This window comes from Desmodus rotundus, chromosome 12 (genome assembly GCF_022682495.2).
Source record: "Desmodus rotundus isolate HL8 chromosome 12, HLdesRot8A.1, whole genome shotgun sequence".
In the NCBI taxonomy this organism is placed as follows: Eukaryota; Metazoa; Chordata; class Mammalia; order Chiroptera; family Phyllostomidae; genus Desmodus; species Desmodus rotundus.
Window position 1 is genome coordinate 88,169,187 of NC_071398.1, and position 19,771 is coordinate 88,188,957.

The 19,771-nt window shown below is 38.9% G+C and overlaps 1 protein-coding gene across 1 annotated transcript in view; it reads right to left on the minus strand.

The window, feature by feature from the left end:
• HMCN1 (hemicentin 1) overlaps positions 1-19,771 on the minus strand; it is a 378,057-nt gene that overhangs the window by 64,908 nt on the left and 293,378 nt on the right. The window contains exons 63-71 of the mRNA XM_024552545.3: positions 19,067-19,216; positions 17,428-17,587; positions 14,940-15,064; positions 14,538-14,721; positions 13,826-13,923; positions 12,631-12,909; positions 7,086-7,282; positions 3,803-3,884; positions 2,152-2,288 (exon numbers count right to left, since the gene is read on the minus strand). Of these exons, the coding sequence (XP_024408313.2) occupies positions 2,152-2,288; positions 3,803-3,884; positions 7,086-7,282; positions 12,631-12,909; positions 13,826-13,923; positions 14,538-14,721; positions 14,940-15,064; positions 17,428-17,587; positions 19,067-19,216 (1,412 nt within the window). The remainder of the gene's footprint in view (positions 1-2,151; positions 2,289-3,802; positions 3,885-7,085; positions 7,283-12,630; positions 12,910-13,825; positions 13,924-14,537; positions 14,722-14,939; positions 15,065-17,427; positions 17,588-19,066; positions 19,217-19,771) is intronic.

Genomic DNA, 19,771 nt, shown 5'->3' on the forward strand with positions numbered 1-19,771 from the left:
TCCTCCACTGAGAAATCCAAAACCCAGCGCCCACACTTCTCTCCTCCTCCCATCTTGCCTGTGAATGCCACCTTCCTTTCTATTTTCCCACCTTGTGAAGGAAGGTCAGCCCTTCTGTCCAAGGGTAGTCTCTTCACCTGTGACCATGGTGTCATGCCTCTCCCATCCAACTCACTTTGTCTTGTATATTCCCCTCTCTCCTAAATCTCCAATCTCTTTCTTTCAGTAAATAAAACGATGTAAATCTCTTCTATACTATTTAATGAAGAGTCTGCAATGATTTCCAATTCCTCCTGTTCTTTAACTTCCCCAACAACTATATAACCTGTCCTGTACGCTGACCACTGTTCAGGTCTTCAGTCACATCTTTGTGTTCCCGAAGCCAATGGACACAACTGAACTCATACCCTAATGTGGTCTCAGCCGCTCCCTCTCTTTCCCTGTTTTCAGTACACCAGCGTCTCCTAGGTTTCATCCTGTCTCTCCGAATCCTCCTTCTCAGTCCCATTCACCTTCTTCTTCCTGGTTCACCTTGAATTTGTCAGTGTTGTCTTAGGCTTTATTCACGTTTCCTGGGCTTCTTACCCTGTAAACTTTCTGGTCGACCTCATACAAACCTAAGGTGTCAACAAGAAGTTATACTATGAGGACTACCAACTCAAAAACTGTTCAATGAAATATGGACCCATACTCCTTAATGCTTTTCAGAATCTCCACGTGGATGACATATAATTCAAACTCAAAATACCTAAAACTGAACTCTTCTTTGTTTTTGTAATTGGTCAACTCACTCACATCACTTGGTCATATCTGAGATTAGCCTGAACTTTTTCATCATCAACTTCACAGCCTCTATCTGAGTACCTCACGGTCCAGAGTGAAATGAGCATGTGGAAGACTGGACTATGCAGGAAGAGTCAGAGCGTGAAAGGCTTTGTGAGCTAAGCCGGACGGTTTAACCTGAATCCTGACATCTATGAAAACTCAACAAAGAATTTTAATCAAGGTCTATTTTAATCACACTTGGTTATCTTCCTGTGATCGGTTTGCCTGCGCCATTACCTGTGATCAGAGTCCCCATCTTCTTTCTCATCCAACATGCACCCATCGTTTCAAACTGGACTAACCCACCCTCAGTGGGTTCCAAGAGGACCCACTGAGCTGTTCCTTACCTTTCAGTCCGGGCGACTTGTTTCCGTAAAATACCGTACGTCCCTCTAACATATAATTCAGCACCAGTGTCTACTCTCTAAGTTTTGATCTGCTTGTGTATCTTTTCAGAGTCTGTGAGCTACTCTCAGTAGCAATCACAGCACTTAGCATTAGCAGGCACATGATAAACGGAGAAACTCAGGCAGGGACAGGTAAGTGATGGGCATAATGATTGAACAGAATCCAGTCTCTGTTTGGGGTTCAGTGTGGTTTGGTGGTAGTGGAAGTCCTTCTACGTTAGGTGTTAGCAGACACAATCTCCTTTATAATGTAGGTGCTGCGCCCCACAGTAGGTTATACTAACAGGACGGGACAGGCCAAAGGAAGATAAAAAGCTAAGTAACTAACGACGACAATAAGGACAATGAGAATAATCAATGTCAAGACTTTGAGCCAGCCCTAAAAGGCTACTTAGCATCCTGGCTGTAACACCCCATGACAGCAGACAGGTCCCAGCTGGGCGTGGGAAGCTTTAGACCCAGTAACTTTGTTCTTCAAGGATTCCAGCCCTAGACTCCTGAGATTGCACAGATTCTTGAAGTTACTCTTGAGGTCCAAGTCTGGACCAGGGACATTTAGTAACAGGTTTGCCATAGACACTTGGCAGGGCAGGTCTGTTCTTTTGAAACTTGGAAGGTTTCTTCTATCTCAAGTGTAGAAACAGCTGCATGTTTCAAATACAACTTTAACCCATAGACTCCAGGAGGTACATTCTTTAGCTAATTTACACAGCCTCTGAATCAAAATACCTGTCTTTTGACCCATAACTAGTTACTAACCACCCTAGTGAAGGTTGAGAAAAGAAGGCTGATCAAAGAACCCTGAACCCACCCTGTGTGGCAGAATAACTAGTAGCCAGATGTTTTTCGTCTACCTAACAAGTAATCCACAGCTGAATTTTCTTCTCAAAATGAATCTGTGGAATGTAGCAAGACTCACCTGTAACCGTTCTCCATTTTTAAGCCACGTGATTACAGGTGGGGGCACTGCATCTGATCTGCATTCCAAGGTCACTTGTCTGTTTCGTAGCACAGTGAAATCCTGGGACCCCTCAGTTCCAGCAATATTAGGGGGTACTGAGTGTGAGAAAAAAATATGCCAAAGGCTTTCAATGAATGAGATGTAAAATGATCTGAATTAAATAGGTAATCAACAAATGTTGCTTCTGCTATGGAAAATAGAAGGCATAAACTTAAAACATTACTCAATTTAGCCCCGGCTGGTGTGGCTCAGTGGATTGACCACTGGCCTGCAAACCAAAGGGTCGCTAGTTCCATTCCCAGTCAGGGCACATGCCTGGGATGCGGGCCAGGTCCCCAGTGGGGGGCGCTTGAGAGGCAACCACACACTGATGTTTCTCTCCCTCTCTTTCTCCCTCCCTTCCCCTCTCTAAAAATAAATAAATAAAATCTTTTAAAAAATTACTCAATTTATAGTACAAATGATTACAAATAATGGCATGTGTTTTTATCTTACTCAATACTTTTACATACATTAAGTAATGAAATTCTTCCACAGCCACATGAATAATAAGTAATATAATCCCACTAATATCACCAGTTAACACGTAAAGAAACTAAGAAACAAAGAAGGGATTCCACATCCAGGATTACACTTGGTAATGATTTTCTCTGAACATTTAGATTTTAAACTACTAAATTAGGGTCTATCAAAATATACAGAAATGTATATACTTTTCTTAATATGTAGAACTATATCTTTTTAATGTAACTCCTAACACACAATCTGTATGCCATGGTGGCAGGTCTAACTTGTGTGCAGGGCAGGTGGGCGGAGGAGGACACTCCACTATTACACCAACCCCAGAGTCTGCACGGCCCAGTCATTCACCCCGTGAGAACGAGAGTAAAATGTGCTCGGTGTTTAAACTGCTCCTCTCCATGAAGAATAATTCCCAGTGCCATGCCAAAATGTATCTGGTCCAGCTTTTTAGAAGGTAATTTGACCTTAAATGTGTTTGTGTGTGTGTATAAAAAAGCAAGACATTTATCAGAATGAAATAAAGAATGAAACAGGCCAATGTGTATGTACAAAGAAGCTTATAACAATGTTGCTTATATTGGTGGAAACATAGAAATAGCCTAGGTATCAAAAAATAATAGGGAGTGGATTAAATAAATGATGGCACATACATTACATGGAATAATATGTCATCACCAGACAATAACGTTAATATATATTTTTTGACATGGAAACATATTCACTATTCCATTAAGTGAGATTAAAAAACAGGTTAAATATTCTATGCTGTATGATCACGTTTCTGTGACAAAATGTTAATATGCCAAATGGTCTTCTCATGAATTTTTAAAATTTTCTTCCTATCATAATTTACATTTATCATTTTAAATCAATAAACATGAATTGTTTGTGCAGGAATGAAACAAGAATCAAAATCCACTGAAGTATTCCATAACAGCATTTGATCAGTCAAATGTAAGAATGAGATTTGGCAAACACGTATTTCCTGATGCACCAACATGTCTTATGCTGTGCTGTGGAGTTGCCCCACGTTCCATAAAATACGGCTCCTGCTTAGGTATCAGGGCAAACATTCTGCCAAATTTACCGTGCACTCTCACTAAATATTCTTTATCGTCATCTCCTGCGGGGCTGGATGCCAGGCATGTGTATCTTCCTGTGTCTTCCACCTGCAAAATCCAAGCAAGAAAATTACGCAATGTCGCCACATTGGGTTTGGCGATGAGAGGAAACATCCGCTAGAATGTGAACGTGAAAATCTCACCCAAAGGAAGATGCCACCATAGCTAAAATCTAACAAACTGTTTTAACATTTGTGATTAGCACCCAGATACTGAGCTGTGGGCATCTCTACTGGATGGGAATCTGCATTTTACCAGGGTTTCGGTATTTCCCCTCAGAACAACTGCATGGGAGGGATGTTTAATGAACTCAGGAAACGCAGCTAAGTATAGGACCCAGCACCGTGCGTGGCAGGTGACTCGAGGTTGACTGAAGAAACAAGTACGTATGAGTTTGAACTTCAGACTGAAAAGTTCAATTGAACTCTCCCTGGAGAAAGTAAAATAAATAAATAGATAAATAGATAGATAGCAGGTTATTTAAGTAAAGCAAATTGATGCTACATTTTGAATTTACCTTTGACATACATGAGGAAACAAAAAGGTTATATACTATGTAATTTGGCTGAAATAGGATTATACTGACGGTAAAATCTGTTATTTTCCGACTCAAACTAGAAGCATTTCTTTAAAAGCCCTCGTGCACAGTCTCCACCGGAAGTGGCGGTCTTTGTTCACGCGTGTGACGTTGTGTAGAGACGGCCCACGCTTCTAAACGGAAGACCTGACTACTGTGAAAAAATGTATTTTGGAAAAGTAGAAAAACATTGTTTTCTACTTTTACTACTTGAATGTTCCTAGTATATGGAGAATTTAAACATTTTTACATTCAAAACTGACTTCATAGGTTATGGAAAAACTTTTTGGTAGGCTGCAGAAACTCCCCTGAAAAAATTTAGGACCAGTGCGTGAAGACGAGTATGTTTGGAAAAATACTTAAACACAACTTCAGAAGAATGGCAGTCACTCAGTCCTTCAATTAAGAATTTAAAATGATGTGCTATTGCCTAGAGAATAATTTCTGAATTTCTCATCATATTTCCAAAACCTCTGAAAGTCCACTTTTCTCTACCAAGTCGGTTTATTCCCAAATGATACTTCCCCCTGCACTTGCCCTGCCTTAGCCAAAGTCCAACCTTCACTCCGTACTGCTATTAAACCTTCCCTCCTCCAAGACATATTTCTGACAACTTATGCCCTTTAGGATAACAGTCATTATCTGCAGCTACATTTTCTAAAACATGTTCTATTAATAGGGTGATTGAAAATTATAGCTCATCAGGCTTTTTTTCAGAGTAAGCTTTTGCAGAGTTGTTGGGAAGCATGGCTCCCAAAGGAAGGAAAGGTACAGTGCGTCATTTTCCGAGTCTATTTGGTCAGACAATTCTTCCCTCTTTGGACAGATGAGTGCTGGATGAAAGATGTCTTAGATGCTCTTATCTCTACCACACATTTTGGAATTTGCAAAACATTCATCATGAGCCAGGCAGTCTGTATGTTATAGATATGTACATGCCAAAACAAAGTTCAAATAAGTAAAACATAGTTTAGTACACGCTATAACAGCGATGTGTACAAAATGTTACGAAAAGAGAGGAGTAGAGGAGCAAAGAGCAGTCTTTATACTTGGTAATATTGCACTTTTTACATCTATAATGTTTTCAATGGTTTTGTTATTTCTTTTCCTAATATTATTACACACGTAGTTTCATTTCTCTTTGACAACCAAAAGCTTCTTGAAGGCTGAGAAACATCTCATATATTATGTGTGTCTTCTCCACAACAGCTGGGACTTGTAGCAGGTCACCATTCGACACTCTATGACACCTGTGTCTTCCTCGGCTGTAACCCAACTTTTCATTCCTGCATCCAAGACCTACTGTGATGTGGCCTTAATCGCCCTCTCCAGCTTTACTTACCAGGGTTCCTTTGTATTCATAATTCCTTTATAAATAGAGGATTTATATTCCACACACTTTCCTGTCTCCATGCTACTCTTTCCGTTACAAAAGTCTTTCACTTCCTTTTTGCCTGTTGAGATGATAACTTTCAAGTGGTTTGAGAGTTTGACCCAAGTTTTCGCAGGGGGAATGCAATGTCTGATGGAGAGATGAGGGAAGGGAAGTGTGCTCTTCTTGGTGTTAGAAGTGAAAACTGTGCTGAGTTCCACGGACTGAGCTTTTGAACCAGACCCAGGACTGAGACCCAGCGCCATCACTGAGCAATGATAAGTACCTGGCAGGTAAGTACTTCGTCTCTCTGGGTCTGTTTCTGGATGTGTAGAAGGGGGATAAGGACACCGCTTTACAAAGCTCTCGTGAGGGTCACGTCTGTGATAGAGCCCGTTGCTGAACACAGGACCGACACGATTTACGATCCTTGGCTGTCTTTTCCAGCTCCCTTTCCGTCCTCTTCCCCAGTGAAAATGCAAATAAAATATGACTAAATACCCTGTTATGCTATTTTTAAAGGAGTGATGATTATAATAACGACCAGAGCAGCAGCGACAACAACAATTCTAACTCTGTTTTAGAATCACCACAGGCCTGTGGCACCAGGCCAAGTACACGATGTTAGACCGTCTCTCAACGCCCAAGTGTATGAGTTAGCTTTTATTATTATCTTTACCCTCGGTTTACGGATGAGGGCACTGGGGCACAGTTGGGTAACATTTGTAATGTAAGGCTTTCCTTTATCAGAATGGAAGATGACTACACTAACATGTCCTAGTCATATTTTTCTCTAATATGTTTACATTTCTGATTAATTTCCTGAAACACAACCTAAAAGAACAGTCAATTTTATTAAATCGATCATTTAAAAAAAATTTTGTCTCTTCAGGTTTTCATGTCTGGTAGTTCACTTTGGAGATCAAAAATGCCCTTCGAGGCTCGTGTACAAGTATGTTGAATTGCTTTTTGCCGGTGCCCTAAAAGGCTTTATGGTGCAAATGAAGAGCCGTAGGAAATATTTTGTCAGTTCTAGCACTGTGGGAATTTGTGAAAGTTAATGTGCAGACAGCTTTCTTTCTTCTGAGTTTAATAGAACACTTCCACTTCTTTTTAGTCACGTTACCTTGTGTCTCTACCCAGTCAGGCGTATCGGAGGACCAACGGCCCACCCTTGCTAATGTTACAGAGACCGGTGATATATTCAAATTCAAAGATATAATTTTCCCAACATTTCTCCTACATCAGCAAGGGAGAAGGTGAACCTAGGGTAAAACAATTGCATGAACTTTGAACTTACCTGACTACTCGATATTCGAAGGACCTCTCCTCCTCCAAGAGTCTGTACCTGGCCTGTCTGGGGAAGGGGCCGTCCATCTTTCATCCAGGTGATTTTAGGGGCTGGGGTTCCAGAAGCCATGCAGGTAAGTTCAAGTGGGTTATTAACTATCACTGATATCTCCATAGATTCTTCGGATCCATTGATATGAGGTGGTTCTATTTAAAGCAAATTAAAAACCACCAAATTAACTTGCTGTTTTGATTAAAGGAACTGCTGATTAGAAAAACTTCAAAAGAAAGTTCAACTCAAATATATGGTAAGAATTGATTAGAACAAGGATGCTAAAATAAGTACTAAATGTTATTATCATTTTGGAAATGGCAATATTTTAAAAGGGCTGGATACTGGCTTTAATCTTAATAGATCACAAGGCAAATGGCAACCCATTACAAGGTGGTTCCATTCAGTAACTGGGGTTCCGAGCAGTCTTACCTAACTGTGAAGATTGGAAAGCAATGAAAATGGAACCCATCTTGTACCATTTTTCAAAGAGAGGTACTTAAACACAGTGGTGTGCTTCTGAGCCTTTTCAATATCTTTTGTTTCTACAAAAGCAACAGGCAGATGCTATGGAATTGTGCTATCATCTCTTCCATGCAGATCTTTAAGAGGATGCAATGACTAAGCCAAAGAAAAAATAGTTACATTTGGAGACTGTTTCTGCATAAAACACATTTGTTATGTCTGGGTAGAAATAATTTCTCTTTTTTTTGTTATTTATACTTCCAAATTATCATTCTCAAGGGGATGTTATGGAATCTAGACACTTGAAAAGAACAAGAAGTTTTCTTAGTTCAACTAGTCCTAAATTTATGAATACTTTTGAAACAGATTTCCCTTACAGTGATCACTCAAGTTTTCTATGAACATTTCCAGCTTACTGTTTCATAAGGTAGCCAAAACAGCTGTTGGACAGCTCCAAGTATTAGCTGTTTATTTATTTACTTATCTATTTTTTATTAGGCCACGCTAAAGGATGTGGAATCAAACAGCCTGAGATTGAATCCTGGCTCCAAAAATTATTAGATTAGTGCATTTGGACAAATCTCAAAATAAGGATAGCACTATTATTTAACTACCATATTTTGCCACGTATAATGCACATCCAAGTTTTTGGCCCAAACTTTTAGGAAAAAAATCTTTTGTTTTAATTTTTTAATTCAATTATTTGTTTATTTATATTTAGGGATTTGTTTTTTGTATTATAAAGGAATTTTAGCATTTATTTTTGAACATATTATGGTAAGACAAATTTTATGTAACAAATAATTACAAGTACAAGAACAGATACAAGGTATTTCAGGTACTACCCATGTATAATGCGCATCCTTATTTTTCCCTCAAAAATTATGAGCAAAAAAGTACACACTATACATGGCAAAATATGATAAAAGGATTGTTGTGAGGATCCAACAGGATAATCTATAAACAATGTACATTTTTTTGTGTTACTGAATCTGTTTTATTTTAAAATTAATGTTTAAAAATTATTATTACTATAATGGCTACTGCAGCTATTGGTATTATTATTAAAACCTGACTCCTAAAAATTTCTACCTATGATCCCCATTTTCCTTTCTGGAAAAATGAGAATATATGAAGTCTGTATTTGTTTTTAGATTATAATTAAGAAGTCAAACAACATACATCTCCTTAAGTACATTTTAGATTGATTCAAGATTTTTTGCTTAAAAGATGTGTCTCCATGTTGCTTACTGAGTTAAATAAAAACTCCACATTACAGTTTCCAAGGGTTCCGTAATAAGGCTTCAATCTATCTTTATAACATTATCTACATTTAGTATATTTACATATAATCTAGATTTTAAATCAGACTACTTCTCTGTGAACAAGTCCAGTCTTTTCTTGTTTGGGGACTTTACTAATACTATTCCTTCCAGTGGAAGATTTTCCAATAGCCCATCTCCTAACTGAGCACATTCAGGTACTACACCAAGGTCACATTAATGTCATTAAGTTCATCTGTAAAAACTATAAATCCTTTCTTGATTCTATCAACAAAATTTCTGTCCCTTTTAATTTGCAAAGCATGTTGTTTGTATCACTCAAAAGCATGCATCTGATTCTCTTTCTGACTATGGTCTGTTCTTTATTCCTCCCACTTTTTGGCTATTCATTATGTGTCTGTCACTGTGGATAAAGGGTTAGGCAAGACCTTTGTCCTCAAAAGGTTATAGTCACTAGATTTCAAACAGTAACAGTAACAGCAGCAACAACAGAAACAACAACATGTTCCCGCCTGGTTCCATCCCCAGCCACCAGATCCCACGCGTGCTAGGTGACTGTGAGCTACTGCACTCCGTGGCTTGTCCTTACGTCTTGCGTGTTGGGCAGCACAGGAGTTGTGCACACTCCGATGCCTCCGGAACTTTATTTCCGGCCTAGGTCTCTCTACGGAGCTCCAGACCCATAAATGCAATGATTAGAAAACATCATCACTGGGGTGTTTGAAAACGACTTCAAACTCGACACATATTCAGCCTGTTACCTTATTCCTCAAAACCTGGTCCTTTTCCAGCATTCCCTGCAGTTATGTCATAGATATTCAGGTACAAGAGCCAGAAACTCGGAGTCATCCTTGATATCTTCTTCATCACTCGCCTGTGTTCAAAGCCACAGCCAAGTCCTGGCACTCCCACCTGCAACTGGTTCTAGAACACATCTTCTTTTCCTCGCACCCCCATCACTACTCTGAGCAAAAAAACCCATTCACTTGGACTCGTATCTCCTCCCTCCTGGCTGAGGTGCCTACCCAGTATTATTTATTTGTTCCTTTTGTATTAACAGACCCTGATTTTGTTGCGGCTGTCCGTGTCCTAAAAACTACATTTCCTAGCTTCTTCAGTAGATAGCAGATGGACTGGCATGAGAAGACTCTGACCTGTAAGGGGAAGGGGTTTCATGGGACTTCTAAGAAATGCCCTTCTCATTTTTTTCTGCTCCACTGTTGTGTCTGTTGATGCTGGGAGTGAGCAGACGATGCACGATGGCAGAACAACCATGAAGTGAAGGCCAAGAGCACTGTATAAATATCTGCCATGGTGAGCCAGTGCAGCTACCGCCTACCTCCAGCCAGCTCGTTCAGTAAGAGAAACAAAAGGTTTTCGTGTAAGCTGCCCCATTTTCAGATTATTCCCGACACAACTGCTAGGACTACCCTCGTCTCCCAGAATCCTCTCTTGCCCTGCTCTAAGTCGCTCTCCACTCGCAGTAAGAGCAGCCTTTTTAGACCGCAACTGTACTCGCGGCATCCCGTTCAGTAGAACTTTTAATGGTTTTCCATTATGCTAGGATAAAACCCAAAAATTTTAATGTGGTCGGCAAAGCCCTTCATAGCCTGGGCCCTGTCAAAACCCCTCAGCTTTATTTCGAAGGTTCGCTCCCCTGCTTCCAGTATTCTCGCCAAACTGGACTTTCCAGAACCACTAATGCACTGTGACACCTCCGACCATGTGGACGGAATTAAGTTGAGAACAGCAGCTCCCCAAATTAGGACATTTACGTTTACACTCTGAGTGTAGTGCAGACTCAAGTGTGGAGTTTTTCAGGTTTTAATGGAATTAGCTTTCGACAGATGCTGAAATGCAGACACTTCTCATTTTTCTGCTGTGCCAGTTTTCAAATCTGTTTTTAAGAAAATATTATCCTTATAAACCCTTCCACTGGGAAGGCTGTTCTTTGTACACTATTCTAACGACGTAAGTGTTATTTTTCTCCTTCATTTTCTACGTCCAGAAAAGCATTGTGATTCTCTTTCGGAGTTTGTGAATTCCTGGGGGTGGGGCTTCTTTCTCTAGTCCCCCACTGCCCCGTCCTGGCCAGGCCCCTGCATTTTCGGGCCTGTAGGAGTACAACAGGCTTTTCCATTCATTCTTCACGCTGTCATCAGAAGGAATTTGGGGGAAATGAAATCGAGTCGGAACACGTTGCTGCTTTTGTAACGAGGTCCCCGCAGCTCCTCACAGTGTGTGTGTGTGTTTCCCGTCTCGTCCCTCCTTTCACACTCAGCTCAGTGAGTACAGGTGGGCAACTCAAACTCTGTCCTTTTCAGGTGAAAGATACAGGCAACTCCTCACTCACCGCTACACCCTTACCCTTTAAGGCTCAAACTTATCCTTGAGGAGCTCTTCTCTGAACCTTACCATCCCACAGAACCTTATTTTAGCCATGTAACCCACATCTCACTCAATGGTACTTAGGGCTTCAATATTTGTGTTCCCCCAGAAGGAGGGAGGTGAGGGCAGAGGCTACATTTTCTTATTCGATGACACATTCAAGGCATGGTCACATGGTAGTTGCTCAATAATTATCTGTCACACGATGACTAAAGCATGCCTGGCTCCTAATAGATAGTCAATATTAATATTCAGTATGTGAATAATAAGATCACATTTATGTCCCCTCCTGTTATCTATAATATTCTGTGAACCGATATGTATAAATTTGGTGTTCCGCCCTTCCTCACAGACACACACATGTTCTTCTGTCTTGGGTCTCTCCGTAGGTGGGGAGTGCTGCCTCCACACTCCCCTGCGTTCTAGGGACACTCATCTACACCGCAGCATCCCTCTCTGTTTATTTAGATGTTGGTTTGCCTCCCTCTACAGTTAACACTCCCCTTCACCCAGCTGACAAGTTTCTAATACTATTCAATTCGATTCAACAAATAAAGATTATTTGTCAAAGGCACTGTGAATACAACTTATAATAAGTAAGATGGCTACTGCCCATCAGAGAGTCTCACTAAGGATGAAGCTGACTTTTGAAGTTACACAGATAATTAAGCTATACTAGGTACTAGCGAGAAAGATTTCAGGGCATCCTGAAAATACATGCTGGCCTCTTTGGCTAGACTCTTGCCAAAAGTCTTCCTGTTGTGCCATGGAGGGTGTGTTTCGTTCTATATAAGGAGCCTAAAGGTTTTACCTATGCAATACTGAAAAAAGGAGTATTGATTATTGAAATAGTTCATTTCGTTCATCTTCATTTCTCTTCCTAAGTCAAAATGTTTGACTTCAAGGAAAAGATGTATTTCTCTTTACCCTATTTGTTTGCATGTAGAACGCTAGAATATACATCTTAAATATTTATTTTGATGCCTACCAGAGTAAATGTAACTAGACTATTCAAAATGATGATTACAACTATAATCTATATGTCAGATCATTTAAAGGCTATTTGGATTAACATCCAACAGTACAGATATTATACTTTTCACTAAATTACTGTTGTCAGATGTGCTTTTAGTCCTTGGAACAATAATTTACAAGCAGTAGTTCTCATGTTTTTGGACAGATAAGAAACACAATAATTTAAATTTAACCTGCGTCAGATAAGAATAATCCTGGGTGAGAAACAAAACAGAAATATGAGGTACAATGAAGTTCTGACAAACCCTGCCCCACAGCAAATGACTAAGGATTATACGTATTTACTAAGTCTTCAGTGTCACTCCCTTCCCAATTATTGAATGCCTGCATACCTAGGACCTTCAGGATAAAGTGTTTGCTGACTTCTCCAGCTTCATTTGAGGCAGTGCAGGTGTACCTTCCCGAATCTTCCGTCTCTGCTCGGGTGAGCTGCAGCACCATTCCTTGCGTGCTTATTGTCAGGTGGGCATCAAGCCCCAGAGGCTGGCCGTCCCTCAGCCATGACATCCTGGGAGTTGGGGTTCCATCTGTGAGGCACGACATGGAGGCAGAGCTGCCCTCGACAATCGTGATTTCCTCTGTCCCCATGGCGTTGTCCAGATTCGGTGGAACTATACAGAAAACAAGGCAGGCATCGTTTACACATCTATCTTAATTCGAGATCAATTTAGATAAAAAATGGAAGGGTCCCATTAGTTTACAGTGTTTCTATGATCTGTAAAACGATAGAATTTAAAGTGGCATAGAATGAATTGATGACTTTACTATAGAAACATGTGTTAGGTAGACTAATTACTAATCTTCCAAAGTATTAGCAGTGAAACCTCAGGACTGTTTCCTGCAGAACATGCAATGCTCCAATGTGTTTAGATTTTGGCCATTTTTTAACTTCTTGGGTTTGTCTCTTTAATTGGTTATAATGCATATTGTAATTCCAGAAGTATACTTTCAACTACTTTAGTTTTCAACTACTATAGCCTACACCACTTTATGTGTATCTAGAGATAGTTTTATGCAATCCAACATAAGTCATTTGTAGGCTATAGTAAATGGTTACTTGACTATTCTGAGATGTTCTTGGGGATTGAGAAATCTGGACCAGAAAACCTTAATATTTCAGAAACAAAATGTTGCAAGTTCTCTATCTACACATACACACAGAGACATATATATGCACACATCAATCCATATTCTCAGGACTCTATAAACGAGCCACTAATAATATTAGAAAACAGTCTCAACTTTCTATTTATATGAAAAGACTGGTCTTATGCCTAGATTGAAATGCCATTACTTTTAAAAATTTAGATTTGATTTGATGCAGAATTGCAGGTTAGAAGAGCATTCTGACAGACAGACAGTATGCTCCAATAAATGAATATGAACCCCTTGGGAGAAAAATGTGTTCTTCCCTAGTTGGCAAGATCTTATCTGACCAATCTCTTCCGATATGGTGGTATCTAGATACAAGCCTGCTGCTTGTCACTAGACACGTGGCGAAGCACCAGGGCTCTGTCGGTGACGTACCCAAAACTTGAAGGCTATAATGTTTGTTGTCCACCCCGGCTCTGTTGGAGGCCACACAAGTGTACACGGCGACATCAGACCCCTGAGCTCTCACAATCCTGGAAAACAATTTGACCCAACATTTCACAATTTGATCCCACCCAACACACACAGATAAAATACTTATGATGTGGACACGGACTACAGAAAGTGATCTATGTTGGGCACTTTCAGGTGTGAGGATTGTAACCATCCATCACGGCATCTGTAACCATTGCACAGATGCCTCAAACGCAATTTATTCTGCAAAGTTGATTAGACACGGACAATAAGCCACTGAAAATGCAACACAAGTTAGGGAAATAGTTTTCAAATATACACTAATGGAGAGTGATACTAACGTGAATATTACATGATTGTAGTTGGCATCTTCCTATTACTCTACCACATAAATTTTAACTAAAATAACAGTTCTTGGAAATACATGCGATCGATATGTCCCTTTATAAAAGACCTGTTTTATATAATTTACTAAAATGGGAGCATTTAAATAAGAATAAAAAGCCATTACAATTTTATATTTGTTATCCTCCCTCTTCTAAAAAGATACTGAACAAAACAATAGTAAAAACTTAAAAAAATACTTCTTAAACACTATTTAGATAAGTTAAAGCTTACAATCACAGTGACTTTCTGTCTAGCAAATGACAAATCACATACAGAAAAGGCCGACCTGATAACCTGTCCTCCTGACAGCAGCCGGATGTGGGAGGAGAGAGGCAGAGGAAGTCCGTTCTTCAGCCAGTTTATCTGTGGTGGGGGCTTCCCTGTGGCTCTGCATTCAATATTCACTGAGGTGTCCACCAAAGCCGTTAGTTTCTCTGTTTCTTCTTTATTACCCCTAATTGCAGGTGGAACTACGTCATGCAGAAAACGAGAGAGAGAGAGAAGGGGGTGGGGTGTGTGTTACTAGTTCAAATCCTGGCCACGCCTGCCCACCTTTCTGCTGTGTATCCCAAATGGAAACCGCAATGACATCATGTTAAATGCTTCAGACCCCTGCCGCTGGACCTTCATTTTTACTGAGAGATCCCTGAAGCAGCACAGTGAAAAGAGAGTGAAGCTGCATACTTACCATAAACATTCAAGTTAAAAATTCGGTCTTCTTCACCAGCAGGGTTGGTGGCGACACACGTGTACTTCCCCGTGTCAGATGGGAGAGCTCCGTAGATGACTAAGGTGCTGCCGTCCGCAGTCACCCTACAGAAGGGTCATAAAAGAGGCACCGAGAAGGTTCACGCCGAGCTAAAATCTGAGTCACCCCAGGTTATTGTGTTCTTTAAAAAAAAACCATGAAATATATCTTTCTCTTGGATATAATGGCTCAAACATTTTCCACTAACTACATGAAAGCCCGTGAAGTCAGACCTAGTCAAACCGATGGAGATTTCAGGCGACCGACTGCAGTTCCACAGTCCTGGGTCCCCCACAGCCTCTGCCTCCTCATGAGCAGAAAGGAAACCAACCCAATCAGGTTAGGAGCTTCCTAACCAAATCACAGGCGAGGCCGCTTCTTTTCTTTTGTCCTCCGAGTTGGAATATTTCATTCTCACTTGACAATATAAGGTTTGAATTAAACACAAATCATACAAAATTCTGGTATTAACACTGACAAATGTTACAGTGAAAAATGAAAGAAATTGTATACAAAAATGAGGCTACAAACAACTGAGTAATAATACTCTTAATGAGAAGGAGAGGAATAGAGTAATTTATTTAAACTATGGCACCAGCTCAGGATTGTGTATGGATATGTTTTGCAAAAATTTTTCTGCAAGTTGCTAAAGCTTTTCCTTTGAACTATGCAATAGTAAATAATAACTATATAGTTAGAGTATCAAAGATATCTAAGTTAAGATTACTAATTATCAAACAAAAATTCCTTTGTTTCATAAAGAGATTAGATTGCTATCTGTAGTTACTCCTACAATAGTGATTTGATTAGTTTCTCCCAGTGCCAAAAGTATATAGTCTATTTCTAACATATGTCATCAAATATGATTATTGATGATAACAATATTATTTTCTGAGTCTATTATATTTTTTTCTTTTTCAAAATGATTCACTGTGGGCAAGAGGCATGGGCTGCTGGAGGAGGACAAAGGGGAAAAAAACTGGGACAACTGTAATAGAAAAAACTAACAAATATATAACAAAGATAATAAAAAATAAATAAAATGTAGTTATAGTTATTTAAAAATATGAATTTTGAAATTCCATGAGTCTAATGATATGAATGAACAAAAAAGCAAGTTGCCGTGACCAAGGAAATTAATAAGTGGACTTTGGAAAAATTACTCTATGTAATTTTGATGATGTATAGGTTTGTAAGTAGAACAATTTGATGAATTGTTCTACTTACAAACCTATACATATTGTGGAACAGTAAACAAATAACCCATAAAATGGATATAAGAATAAGTATATTTAGGATCTTCATGTAAAAGCAGTGATAGATTATAAATTCTTAGGTACAAATATCATCTTATATAAGATCTTTAGGTTCTACCAAGTGTCTGATACTTGGATTGGAATATAGTCGATATCAGCTGATTTAATAAAAAATAATTAAATATTTGTTAACGATTCAGAAATGTACACACCACAGGAATGAAACTTAAAATGTATCTCTAAAATATCGGGCAATTTACCCAACCTTATAAAAGGACAAATATCTAAATTTTAATATAAAATAACTTTAAAGAAAACATTTATCTTTCTTTAAATCATGTGTATTTAATTCATTAACTAGAAAATACACTCCACGTTATTAAATTTAAAATATTGGTTCAAAATGATAAAGACTGCAATACATTGAATCAGTGCCTCCTTAGGCATATATAATTCTTCAAGAAATCATAATTGCTCTGGTATTTGTATATAATAGGGCTTTGTGATAAAGTAATCTAGTAGGGTGTAGAATTCTGTTGTTCTGCCAAACAGAACATAGGCATTTGTTGTTGAAAGTAGCAGGATGCTCTCACTACATTTATTATTCCATCTCCACGTGGTTTGTGGCACACGTAACAAGTATCAGCTGAAAACAGGATTTGGACAAAGTACTACACGGAATGAACTGGGTTAGGACCATATTGTATCTTTTCTCAAAATAAGCCAAGAAATGTAGCATGTTTGGTAGTGTGGAGACCTCAGGACATGAAATCATATCTAAGATTATTGGTGAATCTTTTGTAGGGTAAAACTGGTGTGATGTTAGCAGGGAAGAGCTAATCATTCTATGACATGGGCTTGGGTATAAATATTTATTCTGATTAGAGGAATAAAACCAACAACAATTGACTAACATTTATAGGAATGAATGTCTGAGGAGATTTTACAAGTCAGAGTTGAGGAATAAAGAATACACACACACACACACTTTTGAGTGATTCTCCAAGGAGAATTTCTGTGTCTAACGCTCCAAAATTTTATATTTTTCTCTTTGAATACAAATAGCCAAGTTCCAAGGCAACTGAATTTGGTGTTATTCATGTGAGATGTGAAGCAAAAAGCACTGTACAAGACCTGAAAATTAATGATGCAAAGATTCTTCTTAAACATACCGGATTCTTTCTGATTCACTGCTAGGGATGGGGCTCCCATCTCTAAGCCACTGAATGACTGGGGTGGGAATGCCATTTGCACTGCAGACCAGCTCCACGTTTTCCCCTAGAAGGACACTGACTTCACTTGGAATGTCAGCACCAGCAACACTTGGAGGAACTTTGGAGAAATAAAAATGTCCATTAACAAGGCACAGTGATAGAAATTCTAATGTGTACAACAGAATCACAGAACAACATGCCATTTTAATTTCATATCCTTCCTACATTGTGGTTCAAGATAAAGCTATTATTATCCTCATAACTTATTTTTAAATGGGGAATAGCTAAAGCAATTGCTTCACTATTCCTGGTATCTTTGTAATTTGATAGGATTATTTAGTTGTAGGGACTGGTGACAAGTTTACCTCATGGACATACTTCCTGGAAAAACAGAATCACTCTTAGATTAAATTCTCAATAGACGGTTTAAAATTAGTACAATTCAGGAGAATCTGCTTTGCAAATTCTTGGCATAAGGTCTGAGAAAAGTGTCTAATTGGGTTATATCTTTCTCCATAATGCAATTTAAATGTTACTTAATCTGAACAACAGATAGGCTTATTGAAGATCCAAGAGTTTCTGTTCTGTTTTTCTAGCCGTGTTTGGTTTTCACTTTAATGGTTTGACTGAGAAATAATGTGTCATAAAAATATTGACAATAGTATTGAATAAAAACACATTTGAATTTTTCTTCTGGCAATTATAGTGGTCTGCTGGAATGGCTCACATGAGTTCACAAGAGCCAATTTTGCACGTCCTCCCTACTCCACGTTCAGTGACATCACGCTGGTAGCTTGAAACGAGCCATGGTGGGGTGGGGGGGTGGCGTTTGCACCATGGACACTGGCAAACCATTGGCTACAAATCAGTGTCCATTTATCTGGAGAGAGAATTGTTCGACATTTACCAGCACACCACTGCACGCTCCCTCCAAATCTCACTTTAGTCACCCAGAAGATGATAATAATCATACTGAGTTTATAGAATTCAGAGTGCAACAGAAGTCAAATCGGTAAGAATGTTAATAAGACGTATCCTTTAACGAGTGTCTAATACATGACAAGCACTGCACTAGGCCCTACATGCGTATATTATCTCTAGTCTTAGGACATGGTAATGTACATAAAAAGTCTGGTAAAATGTTCGGTCATACCACATACCCCCCTGATTAACAGCTATCCCTACTAATGCATTGAACATAACGAAACATGCAATTTCTAACAGTGAATCCCTGAGTAGTTGTTTTCCCATTCTGTTTCTGAAATCTCAGAGTAATCCTGAAATCCCTGATGCCCGTACATTTACAGACCTATGTGCTTTGCATGACAAGAAATTATGCCAGTTTTAAATAAAGCATAATTCAGTACGTAATTTTGCTAAACATGACAAAATAAAGATTATTAAATTTCTACTATTTTTCCCCACATTTATGCTGATTTCCATGAAAATATAATCTGGTAAATGTAGGACAGAGAATTGATAATATTTCTCGTTGCTCTAAATATACTTTGAATCAACTTCAAATGGTCTCTTTAACTGCAGACTTATTTTGTACAACAGAAAGAATGACTGAAGATATTGAAGATAAATCATATACCTTGAATTGAAAGAATGTAAGTTTTTTGTGCTTTTCCTTCCATATTTGAGGCAATGCACGTATAGTTTCCGCTATCTGAACGCTGAGACCGGGCAATTTGGAGCTTGCTGCCTCCAGATAAAATATGAACTTCAAGCGAGTCAGAATTTTCTAGGGGCAGAAACAGAGCAAAACAAAACATAAAAAAGCTTTTATTTTTAACATCTCTACAATGTAACATAAAAATGTCTTGCTTCTTGTGACAGATTTCTTAATAGGAGGGGTACTGGGGATGGGTTAAAAAGGTAAAAGAGATTAAGAAATACGAATTGTCAGTTATAAAAATAGTCACAGAGATGTAAAATACAGCCTAGGACATATAGTCAGTAGTGTTGTAATAACTGTGCATGATGTCAGATGGGTACCAGACTGGCCAGGGTGATCATTTTGCAAGGTATATAAATGTCTAATCACTATGTTCTACACCTGAAACTAATATAGTATTGTGTCAACTGTGATTGAAAAATAAAGTCTAAAAAGCTCTTCCTTTGTGCTTTTATTTTAAATGAGAGCCATTTTGAAAAAAAAGGCTAAGAGAAAGATCTCTTTATAAAATAAATGATTTTTATAGGATTTTACTTATTTATTTTTAGAGAGAGGGGAAAGGAGAGAGGAAGAGAGGGAAACACCATTGTGTAGTTGCCTCTTGTGCGCCCCCTACAGGGG